Consider the following 19,271-nt stretch of genomic DNA (forward strand, 5'->3'; position numbering starts at 1 on the left):
GAAGTGCGAGTAAATCCACAAGGGACTTGATATGGATGCTCACAAAATATACAACCAAGATCTAAATTGCTTGAAGCATATTGTTTGCCTCAAGGACTACATTTAATTCCCCAGTATTTAATCATCTACATTGCTATATTGACAGAAAGAGGCAAATCATGATATGATGGCAAAAGCACAAATATACTAAATACAGTCACGTTTTTTGTATTTTGGAGGGCCTGGATTTAACAAATACCCTAAACCACAAACCATCACTTCCATCCTTCCTGACCAGTCCTTTCACAAGAGCCTTGAATTTTTCACTCCTGGACTTTTCTGAAAGCATTCTCTAATCCTGCCTCGCAGTTTGGTATTCTGACTGAAGAAGACGAACAGATTGAAAACACCTTCAAAGGCTTTTCATGGAAAGCAGAGTCTTAACCGATAGGGAGGGATCTCCAGAACTCATCTAAGACCTTGTTCCTTTTCAGAGCAGAGAATCAGAGGGGGGAAAAAAAATCAACTCAAACCAAGATGGGCTGTAACATGTGTGTCGTGAACCGGCCTGAGGAACAGTACAGGATTATGTTCCAGGTGAGAATACACATGCTTCATTAGCACTTCTGTCTTTTGCAGCCATATTCACACTTGACTGAGCTTCCTGAGGTAAAGCTGGCTGGTAAATATGGGCTCTCTCTCACATTTCTGGAAAACACGTACACCATTCAGTATTGCTCCAGGCTCGATGTATCCAACACAGCACTTTCCACTCAGTGCTTCGTTTTAGGAAACGAGTTTAGTATGATCATGTGTGAAACGTCTATCTAGTATTTCTCCACAATAATGTTTGTTGTTTTCTTGCTTTATAACCAAGAGCCCTTGTATATTCTCAATACCATGTGAAATGCAGGTTATCTGTAGGGTATGATTTCAAACACATATCAAACCCAAAAGGCCAATTCTAATACAATACTTTAGAAATAACATACTTATACTAAAACAAGAACGGACATTTTGTATCAGTTTCCTCGTTCATTAGCATTATTATAAAGACTTGAGTTGGCTGTTGATTTTTTTATTTTTTTTCCCTGACAGCAATTTTCACTCACCCCAGCCCATGATGTTTTGGTGGAATTGTGCTGTATATAATTTGAGAGGGATCTGCTGCTTGATCTTGCCAAAATCTATACAATTTCAAGAGCTTCGCTTTTACTTCTCTTCCACTGCCTGAGGTGCCTCTTGTTCTTCGTTCCATAACTAGTTTTTCAGCATGAAACATGGAGCCCTCAGCGTGTAAGCCCCCTTAAAAAATGATGCTCACTGATGAGAGGAAGTGCTCAGAGACCCCTTAACTCTTTCCAACCAGACAGCAACAACGCTTGGAGGCATTCTGAATCAAGAAAATTAATGAAATACTGCATGTCTGTGATATATGTGTTCTCGGAGGTATGGTGGAGAATGATGAATGATCTCTAGCCGAGACAGCCAGGAGCCACTGTGTGTCTTTATCATGTGGATTTCTTCCTCAGTGTTTCATTGCAATGTTTCTATTCAAATGTCTGTTCTAGATGAAACCATTAAAAAACACTTTGGGCTGATTAAATCTAATCACCTAGTTACATACAAGTTCAATGACTTGATCAAGCATGGAATACAAATGTGATGCCAAAACCTGAAAACCAAACATTTTTTTTCATGCTTTTAACGCTTTAATAAATCAGGGTCACTGGATTTGTGGGTAGACAGCCGCATCGTTAATCATTCTTTGGATACATCACTTCTACAGTTCCAGGTACCATGACACTCCTCAGTGATCAAGGAGACAGAGACTTCCAAGCTTTGCCCCTTTTCATGTCCTTCAGGGATAGCCATCAGTCATGTTCACCAGCTCACACTCTACAGACATCACTCACTTCTCTTCATCCTCTCTCTCTCTCTCTCTCTCTCTCTCTCTCTCTCTCTCTATCATGCTTTATGAGTCTGTCTGAATGTTTGCTTTTCTGTCCGAATATCTGACCCATAGTGTGGCAATATAGAAGACTACAAAGACACAGTCTACTGGAGTAATGCTTTACTGTCTTCATCATAAACGTGACCCTTTGGTTCTTCTAGCAAAGCTCGCAGGTTACAGCAGCCAGCAATGAAGCAGATGTTATTCATTTAACAGCTGTCTTTTTTGTGCTGACAAGCTAAGCTAATTGTGCAACACTCCAGGCTTGTAATGAGACTTAAATGCACGTGTCTCTATCGAAATCTATTGAATTGATGCTGAATACTGAGCTGCTCCAATATGCATCAAGTACGCTCTTACTTTACTAATCTGTTATGCAGCCCCACCTTCCGTGTCTAGTCGGTTTCTCTCTCTCTCTCTGTCTCCCCCTCCCCAACAACAAGTTCTGTCAAATGCATCGCTATGGGATGTGGTTGCTATGGCAACTAGGGGTAATTAAGAAAGACTTATATGCTTTTTCACCGTAGTGTTCGGGCAGAGGCGCAGCACCACACATCTAAGTCTGACAGACGCACACACACACACACACACACACACACACACACACACACACACACACACACACACACGATACCACAAATGAACAGTCCATTCATGCTACAGAGAGATATTTGCCTCTGCTCACCAAGACCAGAAGAGAACATACAATACGCTTCTCCAACCCAACAATTGTTAAATACAACTAAATGAGAATAAATGATGATATGAAGACATCCGTAACCATCGTTTAGAGCCCATGCCCATTCCCAACACAAACCCTAGCCCTGTACAAATGCAGACAAAATGACTATCAGGTTCACACCTGTCTGGTTCAAAGAACATCAGTATAACTTCACCATTAATGGAGGTTAAGTTTCATATGGTGGTGCAGTAGGTTAGCACTGTTGTGTCGCAGCAAGAAGGTTCGAGCCCAGTGACCAACAGGGGCCTTTTTGTGCGGCATTTGTATGTTCTTCCCGTGTCTGCGTGGGTTTCCTCCAGGTGCTCCGGTTTCGCCCACAGTCTCCTCCAAAGACGTATGCTTAGGTAAACTGGCTACTCTAAATTGTCCATAGGTGTGTGTGTGAATGATTGAGAGGAGAAAACCTCTATAATAATCCAGTAGAAGGCAATGGGAAACTACTACTGTAATTCTTAAGATTTAATTAAGTATTAATACTGTAAAACTTTGATGGCTGAAGCTGTCAGAGCGGCCACGTCACTATAGTGATACGCCAGATAGATAGATACAGTGGTGCTTGAAAGTTTGTGAACCCTTTAGAATTTTCTATATTTCTGCATAAATATGACCTAAAACATCATCAGATTTTCACACAAGTCCTACAAGTAGATAAAGAGAACCCAGTTAAACAAATGAGACAAAAATATTATATCCAGTCATTTATTTACTGAGGAAAATGATCCAATATTACATATCTGTGAGTGGCAAAAGTATGTGAACCTTTGCTTTCAGTATCTGGTGTGACCCCCTTGTGCAGCAATAACTGCAACTAAACGTTTGCGATAACTGTTGATCAGTCCTGCACACCGGCTTGGAGGAATTTTAGCCCATTCCTCCATACAGAACAGCTTCAACTCTGGGATGTTGGTGGGTTTCCTCACATGAACTGCTCGCTTCAGGTCCTTCCACAATATTTTGATTGGATTAAGGTCAGGACTTTGACTTGGCCATTCCAAAACATTAACTTTATTCTTCTTTAACCATTCTTTGGTAGAGCAACTTGTGTGCTTAGGGTCGTTGTCTTGCTGCATGACCTACCTTCTCTTGAGATTCAGTTCATGGACAGATGTCCTGACATTTTCCTTTAGAATTCGCTGGTATAATTCAGAATTCATTGTTCAATCAATGATGGCAAGCCGTCCTGGGCCAGATGCAGCAAAACAGGCCCAAACCATGATACTACCACCACCGTGTTTCACAGATGAGATAAGGTTCTTATGCTGGAATGCAGTGTTTTCCTTTCTCCAAACATAACGCTTCTCATTTAAACCAAAAAGTTCTCTTTTGGTCTCATCCGTCCACAAAATATTTTTCCAATAGCCTTCTGGCTTGTCCACGTGATCTTTAGCAAACTGCAGACAAGCAGCAATGTTCTTTTTGGAGAGCGGTGGCTTTCTCCTTGCAACCCTGCCATGCACACCATTGTTGTTCAGTGTTCTCCTGATGGTGGACTCATGAACATTAACATTAGCCAATGTGAGAGAGGCCTTCAGTTGCTTAGAAGTTACCCTGGGGTCCTTTGTGACCTCACTGACTATTACACGCCTTGCTCTTGGAGAGATCTTTGTTGGTCGACCACTCCTGGGGAGGGTAACAATGGTCTTGAATTCCCTCCATTTGTACACAATCTGTCTGACTGTGGACTGGTGGAGTCCAAACTCTTTAGAGATGGTTTTGTAACCTTTTCCAGCCCGATGAGCATCAACAACGCTTTTTCTGAGGTCCTCAGAAATCTCCTTTGTTCGTGCCATGATACACTTTCACAAACGTGTTGTGAAGATCAGACTTTGATAGATCCCTGTTCTTTAAATAAAACAGGGTGCCCACTCACACCTGATTGTCATCCCATTGATTGAAAACACCTGACTCTAATTTCACCTTCAAATTAACTGCTAATCCTAGAGGTTCACATACTTTTGCCACTCACAGATATGTAATATTGGATCATTTTCCTCAATAAATAAATGACCAAGTATAATATTTTTGTCTCATTTGTTTAACTGGGTTCTCTTTATCTACTTTTAGGACTTGTGGGAAAATCTGATGATGTTTTAGGTCATATTTATGCAGAAATACAGAAAATTTTAAAGGGTTCACAAACTTTCAAACACCACTGTAGATAGAAGGTTCATTCTATGTTTGAGACACAGAGAGATAGATAGAGATAAAAAAGTGAGAGACAGACTGGAATCTCCTCTGAATTTCAGCAAGGCAAGAAAGGCTAAAAGGAGCAGAGAGCAGCATGGCTTGTTGAACAATAAACAATGATTAGGAAAAAATGACCTACTTAACCAAAATGTGTCCCACCTTTATAGAAGTACATGCTTGACATATAATTGGGTCAAGAGCACTGTGAAGAGAGTGAAAATTAAAAACAAAAAAATGGAGCATCATCCATTTCAATAACTAGAAAACCCAAACGCATTTTTTGTTAGGACCCACCACTGGAAACGATAACATAACAACTCTTATCTGCAGTGTCGTAGACAGAAAAGTGTAAACAGAATCCAGTAATCACACTGTGGTTTTAACACTGACAGCAGGGAATTAGGCGAAAGCCGACGTGAATGCTAATGTCTGTGTTTGGCAAGCTGCTTCATTAGAAATGCAGTTATTCTATAGCGGTAAATATACTGGTTGAAGGTCAATAAAGGTGTATTAGGCGATAAAGGAAGGTAATTGATGTCTCTTGGCTTTGTTTTGACGAACAGTCTTGTCCTGGAGTGCACCGTGTCCCATTTAATAATAAATGATCAATGATAGTAATAAATTCCATCACAGTGAATGCAATTTGGAGATGAATATATGAGTATGATCTGGCCAAACATCTCAACAGAATGTCTGCTATACTCCAACCCATGCCTTTAAAAATGAAAATGTCTCGGATTTTAAACTTTATTTCAATAAATATTCAAATGCATCTTGAAAAGTGAGCCAAGATACCTGTTCGTCACAAATGTCACAAATATATATATGAGAAAACCATGCCATGTCAATCGGTGTCATCTTCTACTTTATCATGTTCCAGCAACAGAGTGCAAACCAGCTATTTTTAATCAAGCCCAGAGACATGATCAATAATCCTACATACACACAGGGATAATAAATGGATTACTCTCTCGTTTGGACAGTCAAACGCTTCGACTCGAATACTATGAAGGACTGAGATGAGGTCTGGTCTCCAGGGGTCAGTTGTGGTGAGCATGAGCAGAACCAGAGAAATGAGATGGAGGTCATGGCAAAAGTGTCACCAGGATTAAGTCTGTATTGATTGAGAACTGCAGTCCTGCAGTATAAATCAGCTATATGTGTGAGATATTTTGATCAGGACTGAGAGAGAGTGTTGGCGATGAAGGCTTGGATCACTGAATTAGTTAATGCATATTCCAGTTGGTTCTTCTGTCAAAATCTAACAACTTGGCAAAGAGGCAATGTCATGGAAAATTGAAGGGATAAAATATGACAGTAGAGAGAATGAGGAAGTCTGAAACAATGCTGAAGATGCATTTTGTTTGGATGCAGTAACTATAGAGATGTTATTCGTTTTGTCACGTTTTCAATAATGACTTGCTCACTAGACATCTATGTTAAATATTACCATGTAATTATAATCTCATCTAAAATACTGCAAAGTATAAATTATTCTTTTTCCCACTGTTTCAGAAACATTCATATGGGTTTATCTTTTCTTTTCAACAGAAAGGCAACATGATGCGTCCCATTGATGCCGAAATAAAGGTTCAAGTATAAGATTCATATTACTAATATAGAATTGTAAAATATATTTTTTTTAAATAGCGATCATTAAAAACTACATGATGTGTTATCTTTATTGGTATTTTAATACATGCATGAATGATTAACTCACACTTATATGGAAATTATAATCTAATAGAATGTCTTAGTTCATCTTTGACTTGTCCTTCATTTTACTACAACCCCAAATCACAAAAAGTTGGTATGGTATGATGAAATTAAAACTGAAAACAATGATTTGTAAATAGTCTTTGACCTGTATTGCATTCTAAACAATACAACAGCACATTACTAGATGGGTTACTGGATTCATTTTATTGTATTTTTTTTTAAATATAAACACATTTCAATTTAGATTAATTTAGATTTCAAAAAACTGAAAAAGACTTAAGACACCAAGTGATGAAGCATTTCAGGTGTTATTTTGTCCCATTCTTCCTGCAAACAGGTCTTACGGTGTCAACAGTACAGGGTTGTTGTTGTCATATTTTTTGCTTCAAAATTCGCCACACATTCTCTATTGCGGACAGAGAAGACAGGCACCCTCTTCTTCCTCAGCCATGCCTTTGTAATGTGTGCAGAATTTGGTTTTGCATTGTCTTGTTGAAATATCCCTGGAAAAGCAGTATATGTTGCTCCAAAGTCTCAATGTACTTTTCTGCATTAATGCTGCCATCACAGAAGTGTAAGTTACCTTTGCCAAAGGCACTGACACAACCCCATACCATGACAGACCCTGACTTTTGGACTTATTGCTGGTAACAATCTGGATGGCCCTTTTTGTCTTTGATCTGGAGCACATGGTGTCCATTTCTTCCAAAAAAGATGTGGAATACTGATTTGTCTGACCATAATACACGTTTCCACAGTGTGATGGTCCATTCCAGATGCCTCTGAGCCCAGAGAAGTCAACAGTGCTTCTGGACACAGTTAAAATGAGGCTTCCTTTTAGCACAGTAAAATTTTAACTGGCATTTATCGATGTACAGTAACTGCATATTGTAGTGCTGGACAAAATTTTGCCAAAGTAATCCCGAGCCCATGTGGTTATATCAGCTATAGATGAATGACTGTTCTTGATGCAGTGCCATCTGAGGGATCGGAGATCATGGGTGTTCAGTTTAGGCTTGTGCCCTTGCCCTTTATGCACCGAAATTCCTCCAGATTCCTTGAATCATTTAATGATACTGTGCAGCATAGAGGTTGAAATATCCAAATCCCTTCCTATCATTCTTTTGGGAACATTATTTTTAAACATTTCAATAATTTTCTCATGCATTTGTTGACAAACTGGAGATCCTCACCCCATCTTTGCTTCTCAAAGACTAGACCTTTCCCTGATACTGATTTTGTACCAAATCATGATTACAATCACCTGTTGACATGACCTGTTTCAAATCACGTCATTATTTAATCATTTTACCTCATTACTTGGCCTAAATTGGCCCCGTCCCAACTTTTTTTGGAATGTGTTGCAGGGCTGAAACACAGGAATGGATGTCTCTCATCTCATCTCATTATCTCTAGCCGCTTTATCCTTCTACAGGGTCACAGGCAAGCTGGAGCCTATCCCAGCTGACTACGGGCGAAAGGCGGGGTACACCCTGGACAAGTCGCCAGGTCATCACAGGGCTGACACATAGACACAGACAACCATTCACACTCACATTCACACCTACGGTCAATTTAGAGTCACCAGTTAACCTAACCTGCATGTCTTTGGACTGTGGAGGAAACCGGAGCACCCGGAGGAAACCCACGCGGACACGGGGAGAACATGCAAACTCCACACAGAAAGGCCCTCGCCGGCCCCGGGGCTCGAACCCGGACCTTCTTGCTGTGAGGCGACAGCGCTAACCACTACACCACCGTGCCACCCCAAGAATGGATGTATATTATCAAATTAAGTGAAGTTGATCAGACAAAACATCAAATATCTTGGGTTCATACTGTCTGCAATGAAATACAAGTTAAAGTAAATTTAGAAATCGCTGCTTTCTTTTTTTTATTTGCATTTTCTACATCTTCCCAACTTTTTGTTATTTGGGGTTGTATTTTTGCAAAGAGTGATTTTGCTTTTTAAAATTTTTAAATCTCTTCAAATTAACTCATATATTGTAGGAAGGTTTAGTTTCTAAAACAGATTGTTGTGTATTCCACATAGACATTTCCTTAGATGACAATGATTTGTCCTCAAAGACTGTGACTCTATTAGTAACTCTATTGGTTAATGTTATGTTTATCAGATATTTTCTCAGAATGACCTATTTTCCATGAGACGAGTGATTTTTCTTTGCCGAAAATCCACATAATTTTACACACTGAATCATAAGAAACGTCTGTCAAATGCAGACCTTAATTTCTTGAGTAGTAGTAATATGTAATAGTTTTATTTATTTATTTTTTAATTTCATGAAGTAACATTTTAATAAATTATTATAAATGTGAAAGTATGACTACGTGGTGTGTTATCACATTAAAAAACAAACAAACAAAATCAGAGTTCAATATATTAGCTGAAAATTATTTTTGTAATATGCAAATTAGAATGTTTAATTATTTATTGTCTTATTTGAACATTTTAATATGATACAATACAATAATGTTTCAGTCAGAAATTATTATCAAAAAGTTCCAAGACTGTTCCTGTTGTGAACGAATGGAGCGCATCACAGTGATGTGCGTGCAGCAGGAGCGAGTAATAACTTTCATGAGTCTGTTGCTGCCTTTAAAAGGAACTCATGATTACAACATGGGAAGTCGTTTATACAAAATGCTTGGCATCCAAGTGGTAAGTTGTGAGAACATCGCTGCTAGGCAGCGGAGTCTAGAAGCCACCTATTATTTTCCTCAGACATATTATTAAATTACAAAGAAAACTTTAAGATTAACATTACAATACATTTATTTGCCATCCATCCATCCATCCATCCATCCATGGCCTCTACCATTTCTGAAACTGTCAGCAAACATGTCACAACTCGTAAACTCCGAGCTTTCTGAAAATTTCCACTTCTGAAATTGTGAATATCACAAGAGGGGGGTGTTCATATTTAATCTTCTCATGAACATGGTAAACATGACCCCAGTTGAAGGCACCAAGTCTGCCACATGACGTTGCGCTGTCAACATCGGGACCTGTGTTACCTGCGTTTTTATGACACTATGCACGTTTGCAATTTTATGCAGAGAGCAAACATTAAATTCTGTGTCAAACTTCAGCAACAGAGACCCTCGAAATACTTCAGCAAGCTTCGGGCAACGACGCACTGAGCAGAGCAAGGTGTTTGTTCCTGTTACCACAGAAATCTCAGAACTTTTTGATCACATCACATATAATATGATATAAAATAAAATAATATAAGGCGGCACGGTGGTGTAGTGGTTAGCGCTGTCGCCTCACATCAAGAAGGTCCAGGTTCGAGCCCCATGGCCGGCGAGGGCCTTTCTGTGCGGAGTTTGCATGTTCTCCCCGTGTCTGCGTGGGTTTCCTCCGGGTGCTCCGGTTTCCCCCACAGTCCAAAGACATGCAGGTTAGGTTAACTGGTGACTCTAAATTGACCGTAGGTGTGAATGTGAGTGTGAATGGTTGTCTGTGTCTATGTGTCAGCCCTGTGATGACCTGGCGACTTGTCCAGAGTGTACCCCGCCTTTCGCCCGTAGTCAGCTGGGATAGGCTCCAGCTTGCCTGCGACCCTGTAGAACAGGATAAAGCGGCTAGAGATAATGAGATGAGATAATATAATCTCACTGTCCACTTTATTAGAAACACCTGTACACCTGCTTATTTATGCACTTATCCAATCAGTCAATCATGCAGCACAATGTATAAAATCATTCAGGTACAGGCCAAGAGCATCAGGTTCTCATCAAACATCAGAATGGAGAAAAATGTGACCTCAGTGACTTTAACCGTGGCATGTTTGTTGGTGCCAGATGCACTTGTTTGATTACTTCAGAAACTGCGGATCTCCTGGGATTTTCACACACAACAGTATCGAGAGAATGGTGCAAAAAACAAAAAAAATGTCTGCAGGACGTCTGAAAGGATCTGCTGGCTGAAGCACCTTGTTGTTGCGAGATCAGAGGAGAATGGCCAGTCTGAGCTGACAAGAAATCTATAGTAACTCACATAAGGACTCTTTACAACTGTGGAGAGCAGAAAAACATCTCAGCATGCACAACACGCCAAACCTTGAGGTGGATCAGGTTCAACTTGTGTCACCCAAGAACAGAAAGCTGACGCTATCAGGGGTACAGACTCACCCAAACTAGACAGTTGAAGACTGGAAAAAGACTAAGTAATCGTTTTTTTTCTAATCTTCAACTGTCCGGTTTCAGTGAGCTTGTGCTCATGAAAGTCTCAGGTTCCTTTTTGTGGCTGACAGGAGTGGAATCCAATGTGGTCTTCTGCTGCTTCATGTTTTGTGCATGGTGATGTTTTTCTGCTCACCATGGATGTAAGGAATGATTATTTGAGTTGCTATATCCATCCGTTATCCATAACCATGTAGCCTGTGCAGGGTCGCAGGCAAGCTGGAGCCTATCCCAGCTGACTGTGGGTGAGAGGCGGGGTACACCCTGGACAAGTCGCCAGGTCATCACAGGGATGATGCATAGAGACGCACAACCATTCACACTCACATTAACACTAATGGTCAATTTATAGTCACCAGTTAACCTAACCTGCATGTCTTTGGACTGTGGGGGAAACCAGAGCACCCGGAGGAAACCCATGCAGACACGGGGAGAACATGCAAACTCCGCACAGAAAGACCCCCGGTGGCCATTGGGCTCGAACCCAGAACCTTCTTGCTGTAAGGTGACAGTGCTAACCACTACACCACAGTGCCATCCTTGAGTTGCTACATCCTTCCAGGCAAATCAAACCAATCTGGCCATTTTCTTCTGTCCTCTCTTATCAACCGCGAGTTGGCCTAGTGGTTAGTGTGTCTGCTTCTCGATCGCGAGTTCTACTCGTGGTCGGGTCATACCAAAGACCATCATAAAAATGGTGCTGCCTGGCAAGGCATGCTGCAATACCGATGTGAGTGGGGAGTCAAACTCTTGTGGTTACCAGAGGACCAGCCTCCACCTGTAACCTTAGCTATGTAATAGGCGAGAGGCCAAGGGCTACAGAGATCGGCGCTGCCTAATGTGCCATATGGTGTGGGAAGGACTTTAGGCTTTTTAGACTTCTCATCAACAAGGGGTTTCCACCCACATAACTGTCGCTCACTAAATATTGTTTGGTTTTTGCACCATTCTGTATAAACTCTAGAGACTGTTGTGTGTGAAAACCCCAGGAGCTCAACAGTTTCTGAAATACTCAAACCAGTTGATCTGGCACCAACATCCATGCCACGATTAAAGTCACTGAGATTACACTTTTTTTCAATCTGATGTTTGATGTGAACATTACGTGAAGCTCTTGACCTGTATCTGCATGACTTCATGTATTGTGCTGCTGCCACATCATTGGCTCATTGGATAAGTACATAAATGAGCAGGTGTACAGGTGTTCCTACTAAAGTAGACAGTGAGTGTACATTTTGATATAGGTCAAGGAGAACATAAGCCTAGAAGACAGTGTTACCTGGCCTTAATTTTTATTTATTTTTACTGCTTTGGAAAATGTTAGACCAAACACTTAACCGTTATATAGGCAGCTACAAATGATCCTGTTAATCATTCGTAACTTGCTACCTTTCTTTGTCAGCTTAAAGGCAGAAGAACATCTCACCTATCCCAAGATAAGGATGGGCATTCACATGATCCTCTGTTGCTTCAAGTGGTCCGGAAGGGACACCGGAGGAAAGCAGGCGCTTCAACAGGAAGTGCCAGACTTATGGCCATCACAGACTGTGTGGACAACTCCACGCAGACAGACATCAGCTTTCAGAACTTTCTGGGTGCTGGTCGAGGGAACTGCACTGGCTGCAGCTCTCCGAATCCTCCTCCATCTCCTCCTCTGCCTCCGATGGTGGAGTCATACCTGCTGAATGACCTGTGAGTGCATTACATAAATACTGCTAAATGTCCTTTTTTCTTCTGGGATGGAAACCGTGGGCATGCTGATCAAATCAGGGTCTGGAGGATGCAGAACATCTGGAAGCACAGCTGGTTTATACCAGCCAGCCTTTCTATTATGAGCATCATTTGAGAGTTCTTCCAGCTTGGTCTGTTCGTGATGACACTAATTAAATAAGAAATAATACGCATCCAGCTTGGTTCTGATTAAAGTGTCCAAGTGGCTCGATTTAAGCAGGGGCTATTTTAATTTATTTCGGTTTAACCTGATTTTATCTCAAATAACTTTCATTCTCTGTTCATTCTGCACTCAGGAGTCACAGGAGTAATCTCAATTATATTACTTCTTTCACTGGCTCATGCTCTTTCCCTTGCTTGACTCGTCAACCAAAACACAATGTTATCCGGCACAAAAAAAGTCATCTACATAATACAAAAAAGTGGGATGATGCAAGGAAATATGCAGTCTGTAGAAACGTGGAACCACAGACACGAGAGAGTATATTAATTCTGTAGAGAACAACTCCAAAAAGCACATTAACAACTATTCACAGTCTGCGTTTGTCTCCACTGGCTTTGCATTTATGAATTTTAAAGTAGCAACTACAATATAATGTCTTTGTTTATCAGCATACAACAGATCAACAAATTACCATAAACAAGCAGCGGAGTATGTAGTTAAATCGGATATTTCTAATGCAGGTCCCACAAACATACCATAAAACACTTGAAATAAGGTCGTTATGTGGTAAATACTCTTTTGAAGGGACCCCTGTGCCTGATTTCCTCCATAAATTCTGTCCTAAATAGCTCATTAAAGAGAAAAAGGGAAGTAGTATGTGGAATTGCTGCCTCTAGTAACATTGTTAAATTCAGGTGGGTTACAATATGAAACGACTCTCTTTATAGCACTCTGGAGCATGACTCTGCTGATCCCAATGACTACCTTGATGTTGCTAACCATGAAGTGGATCGACAAGAAGAGCTGGAATATGAGGTTTGGATCCTGTGTATAAACGGTCTATCCTAAAAATTTGAATGCAGGTTTCACAGCTGCCAAATATTCAATTACATCCTAATATTCTATCAGCATGAGATTTAATTGCTTCTTTAGATATCAGTATGCGAGGCAGTGGGTTTGATCTGTGCCCTGCTGTGAGCATTCCATTTTTCTCTACTAGGAAGTGGAGCTTTATAAGTCCAGTCAGCAGGACAAGCTTGGCTTGACAGTGTGCTACCGAACTGATGATGAAGAGGACCAGGGTATCTACGTAGGGGAGGTAAATGAAAACTCATTTGTAATGTGCTGATATCCAAAGTGCAACTATGCAATTTCCACTTGATTGATCATTTCATTTTCCCAGGTCAATCCCAACAGTATAGCTGCCAAAGATGGACGCATCCGAAAGGGTGACAGAATACTGCAGGTAAGTGTGCATACAATGCTAGATGTTCAAAATGAAAGCGTTATAAGACAGTGACTGGTGAAGGATTGACGAAGAATCCTACACTCTAAAAACAGGATTCAACAAAACCTTTAAAGGGTGCCTTAGTGGGACAACCAAAGACTCTGTTACAGTTAATAGATAGATGGATTTTTAAAAATTTTTTAAAAAAGAATTTTGACTACATTACCCTAGAATGGGCAGAACAGTGGTGTAGTGATTAGCACTGTCACCTCACAGCAAGAAGGTTCTGGGTTTGAGCCTAGTGGCCGACGGGGACCTTTCTGTGCGGAGTGTGTATGTTCTCCCCATGTCAAGTTTATTTCTATAGCGCTTTTAACAATAGACATTGTTGCAAAGCAGTTTTACAGAATTTAAATGACTTTAAACATGAGCTAATTTGATCTCTAATCTATCCCCAATGAGCAAGCCTGTGGCGACGGTGGCAAGGAAAAACTCCCTCAGACGATATGAAGAAACCTTGAGAGGAACCAGACTCAAAAGGGAACCCATCCTCATTTGGGTGATAACAGACAACGTGATTATAACATTTTTAACAGTTTTAACATGAAGTCAGTTTCGTTGATGTTATAACTCATTGATGGAAACTTGAGTGCAAAACTGTTCATGACAACCGCAGTCCTAAAGTTAGCAAGTCAACTGTAGTCCTCAGCCATAAAAGCATTACTGTAAGTGTCCAGAGCATCTTCCAAGTGTGACTTTCGACTGTCCATATGGGGCCGCCCTCCATAGGAGCGATGTGATGAGACTCCAACCAGACACAGGGCATCAGGCAAGTCCGAGGAGCAGAAGAGGTCAGCACCTCGATCCCAGGATTGACATGTAACTCAGAGGGACAGACCGGGGGGACCCGTGTCTGCGTGGGTTTCTTAAGGGTGCTCCGGTTTCCCTCACAGTCCAAAGACATGTGGTTAGGTTAACCGGCTACTCTAAATTATCCATAGGTGTGAATGTGCACGTGTGAATGGTTGAGAGGAGAAAACCTCTATAGTAATCCGGTAGAAGGCAACAGGAAACCACTACTGTAATGTTCCCTAGAAACTCCGATGGACATCAGAGCCAGACCTGCCATCAGGCGGAACACTAAAGAAGAGAAGGCTCCAGAATAGATGACAGCTTCAGGGTCCCTATTTTGTTCCTGAGCTCGGGTTACTGTCTGTGTGGAGTTTCTGTGCATGTTCTCCCTGCATCTACGTGGGTCTCCTCCAGGTTCTCCAGTTTCATCCCACCTTCCAAAAACATGCCAGTTTGGATTGGTTATGCCAACTTGCCCCTAGGTATATGAGTGTGTGCATTGTGCCCTGCAATGAACTGGTGTCCCATCTAGGGTATATCCCCAAATCATCCCCAGTGCTCCAGAGATAGCCTCTGGATCCACTGTGAATCTGACAAGATAAAGCAGTAACTGAAGATGAATGAATGATGAATAACGAACGATTTTTTCTTACTTGCGAAACACCTGCTACAAATTGCAAAGTTTTAAGCATCAGCAGATCCTCTGTAGGTCCATAGCACTGTTGGTGCTTATTTTTATACATGAAAATATATATTTACATATGAAGGCGTTCTGGAATTGACAAAACTGCAATGCCATGTGCCACATTGTTCTCAGCTACACTGACAACTTTATGTTTTTCGGAACACTCTATTCACTGATAAAACTGTGTTGATCCTACGCTTTCCAGATAAATGGAGTTGATGTCCAGAATAGAGAAGAAGCAGTAGCCATCCTTACCCGAGAAGATAGCACAAATTTTTCACTGCTACTGGCCAGACCAGAGATGGAGGTAAACACAAATACTGATACAGAGATGGCTTAATGTTCCACATGTATGCATACATACACACTTTACTCTCACGTACACTCAAGCTGTCCATGACAGATGCACAGCTAATTCGTCTACTCCATCGTCTACTGACAACAAATCCCAAAATTAATGGCTTATTTCGCTGATGGGAGAGAAATGGAGCACTTGCATCAGTCATGACTGAATCATGTGATCACTCTTAGTGATGTCTGTCAAGGCTGTGATGCAGTTCCATTAACGCTATTCCACAAGGAAAACAGGAAGAGAACTGTAGAGAAAAAAAATGCAGATTTTTAGTACAGACTACAGATAGAGTCATTAAAAAGACATGAGGAGAAGAGAAAGAGGAAATGGAGATGAGATTGATGTAGAATATAAGATAAAAGACACAGTGGTAGCACACAGTGGGACAGATTTTATCCTTGGCAAGCTTTTTTTATTTGACTTTTAAGGGTATGAACCCTCACTCGCACTGAAAATTGTGGTATAGCTGGGAAATGGAAGGTGTAGACAGGGCTCTATTTATAAAACTAAATCTTATCTTCAGGACCGAGCCTACACTTGAGGGGCTTTGCATTAAAAAAAAAAAGCAAGTGATTACTACACTATAAAGCAAAAAGGTTGTTGACAAGTGAGGCTATGTACAGCATTAACAAGATTTCAGCAGCAACATATCCTCTCCTGTTTTTATCATCTCTACTGAGACAAAGAGCATGTAATTATTGATGGGTTGGGATAAGGAAGGTAGTTGCCAAATCTGGAGCAAGGAGGTGATAGACGGAGAGACTGAAAGATTGAAGAACATGTGGAGAAGAAAGAAGGCAGAGATTAAAGGCTTACTGAATAAAGCTTACGATAGAGAAGGTGCAAGTGCTTAAGACATGGCAGATCGTGAACATAATCAATGTCTCTTTTCTTGCAATTCAGGAGTATCAGTCAGATGAGAGTACAATCGATTACCACATGAACAGGCAGAAATAGTCGATTCTGAGTTACACGATTACTTTAATAATCAGGGTTTGAAACTATATTGCTTGTTCATGGATCTGTATTATCTCAGACGCAACATTTCTGTGATATTGAATACTCGAATCCCTATATCTGTCGCACTGTATATTGATATCGCCATCTAGTGTTCAAACATGTTACTGCATGTATTCGCTCAAAGAACTTCAATAACATTTCAAGCTTTACACCTGTTCTGACCTAACAACCTTGTGCTATTTTCGTCTGCTCTTTTTTCCACTGGTGTTCTGCGACATTTCACATTCCTGCGATATGAACAAATGTCAGATGGAGGCTCAAATGGACCCTGAGGACCTGGATTTTGAGTTACCAGTAGGCATGAGTGTGGACACTCTAAACAGCTCGCAGTTATCCAATCTATACCATCATCGGCAGCAACGAGGCCAGATGGGTGTTCATGAGGTCCCAGTACACAGCGAAACACCCTTGCTAAGCCTGGCCACCCTCAACAACAGCCAGGAGTTAGACAGTGGTGTGGGCCGCACAGACGAGAGCACCAAGAATGAGGAATCGTCTGAGCACGACATCCTCCTTGGCGACGAGCAGACCAGTGCCTCCAATACCAACACCTCTAATACACCACACAGCCTTCGCAAGTTCAGGCCTGGCAGGGGCAGTGGGGGTGGGGGGGATACTCCATCACCATTACTCCATATCAGAGAGCTTCAGGTCAGCACAGATTCTCTGGATTGTGGTGGTGCAGGGGGAGGATACGTCCATGATCCAGTGAGCGCAATGATGATGCCCGGCCTGACTGAAGAGGAGTGTGAGAGGTACCGAGAGCTATTAGAGATCAAGTGTCGTTATGAAAGAAATATGAAGAACGGCAATGCAGGGAAAAGCACTGAGGAAGAAAGGAAGGAGGAAGGAGAAGGGGAGGATGAGGAGGAAGAAGAGAAAGAGGTGGATGAAAACTCTAACGAGAGCCTGACTCCACATGAGATGGCACTCTTGGAAGAGGAGCTACGGCACCTTGAATTCAAGTGTCGGAACATTCTTCGGGCACAGAAGATGCAGCAGCTGCGAGAGCGCTGTCTGAAGGCATGGCTGCTGGAGGAGGAGGCTTCAGCGAGGGGGTCTACTGACCTACAGGGCTCCCCACACCATGAGCTGTCAGATATCAAAGAACTCCCTGAGAGAGAGCGATCAGACAAGGACACCAGCAGTGCTTACAACACTGGAGGAGAAAGCTGCAGAAGCACACCTTTGGTGAGTGATCACCTCTCTTCTGTCACTCAGATAGACGAGTCGGGTTCTCCTCTGCAGGTAAGGCAAAGAGACCGACCCAACTGGAGTGAGAGGGGTCGTAGCACTCTCAATTATTCACCTAGTAGCTACAAGAAGTTCCACATGAACACCAATGTCAACCAGAAGTTCCACTCTTTGTCTCGGGAGGGGACCACTCGTTCATTAGCAGATGGTGGTACACAGGGGAGGAGCTCGAGAGCCAACAGCATTCATGAAAGAACTGGTGGCCATAGTGCTGAATCTAGTCCTTACTTTACCCGACGACATCACTCTAACCGACCTAAGCCTGAGCGCTACCACAGCTGCATGCAGCTAGGATCCTCATTCACAGAGACCACTATGGACAGAACTGTGGAAGGGGAGAGTGAGGCTCCAGTTGGCAGTAGTGGCCGGGCAAGCCCTATGAGTTTAGTCAACAGCACTCTTAGCCCCATGCTTCACACTAGCCCAGCAAAACACTCTTTGGATTTGCCTCTGCCACTTCCACCTGCCTCACCACGCATGGAATGGAAGGTGAAGATCCGTAGTGATGGCACACGCTATGTCGTAAAACGACCTGTCCGTGATCGCCTACTGAAAGCCCGTGCCATGAAGATCTGTGAGGAGCGAAGCGGCATGACCACTGATGATGATGCTGTTAGTGAAATGAAAATGGGGCGGTACTGGAGCAAAGAGGAGCGCAAGCAACAGTTGCTGAGGGCCCGTGAGCAACGTCGACGACGTGAGTTTATGATGCAATGTCGACTAGATTATCTCCGTAATCGGGGTCAAGACCCAGGCAAAGATGGCCAACAGGAGTCAGGTCAGGCCCCTACCTCCATTCTCGAGATAAGCCAAAAGAAGAGTTCGAAGAAGCGCAACCGTCGCATCTTGGACAACTGGATTACCATCCAAGAGCTGCTGGCTCATGGTTCTCGCTCTCCAGATGGGACAAGAGTCTACAACCCGCTTCTGTCTGTCACTACTGTCTAAGAGAAAAGCACAGAAAACGCTTGAACAATCTCACAAAATTCTCTGTAGCATATCACCATTACGTAAAAACAGCATCAAAGTAACAAGCACAATTTTTACATTCCATCTCTGGTGCTCTGCCAGTGGTGAGCTCAACCAAGCTCAAAAACCTTGATTTGGGGTAAACGCGCTTATTTTCCTAACATGTTGATGCTCTGGATTTAACATCTATCTGGCTGGCTCTTTTACATATTTAATTACTTACTTCATCC

General features: G+C 41.9%; 1 protein-coding gene across 1 annotated transcript; it reads left to right on the forward strand.

The window, feature by feature from the left end:
* The first annotated feature begins 516 nt into the window (after positions 1 to 516).
* On the forward strand, positions 517 to 19,020 carry pdzd4 (PDZ domain containing 4). The gene is made up of 8 exons (XM_060930814.1): positions 517 to 576; positions 6,414 to 6,458; positions 12,190 to 12,479; positions 13,410 to 13,497; positions 13,682 to 13,780; positions 13,865 to 13,927; positions 15,652 to 15,753; positions 17,068 to 19,020. Exons 1-8 carry the CDS (start codon positions 517 to 519, stop codon positions 19,018 to 19,020), a joined length of 2,700 nt encoding a protein of 899 aa, XP_060786797.1.
* Positions 19,021 to 19,271: the final 251 nt, after the last annotated feature.

Source organism: Neoarius graeffei, chromosome 10, assembly GCF_027579695.1.
Source record: "Neoarius graeffei isolate fNeoGra1 chromosome 10, fNeoGra1.pri, whole genome shotgun sequence".
In the NCBI taxonomy this organism is placed as follows: domain Eukaryota; kingdom Metazoa; phylum Chordata; class Actinopteri; order Siluriformes; family Ariidae; genus Neoarius; species Neoarius graeffei.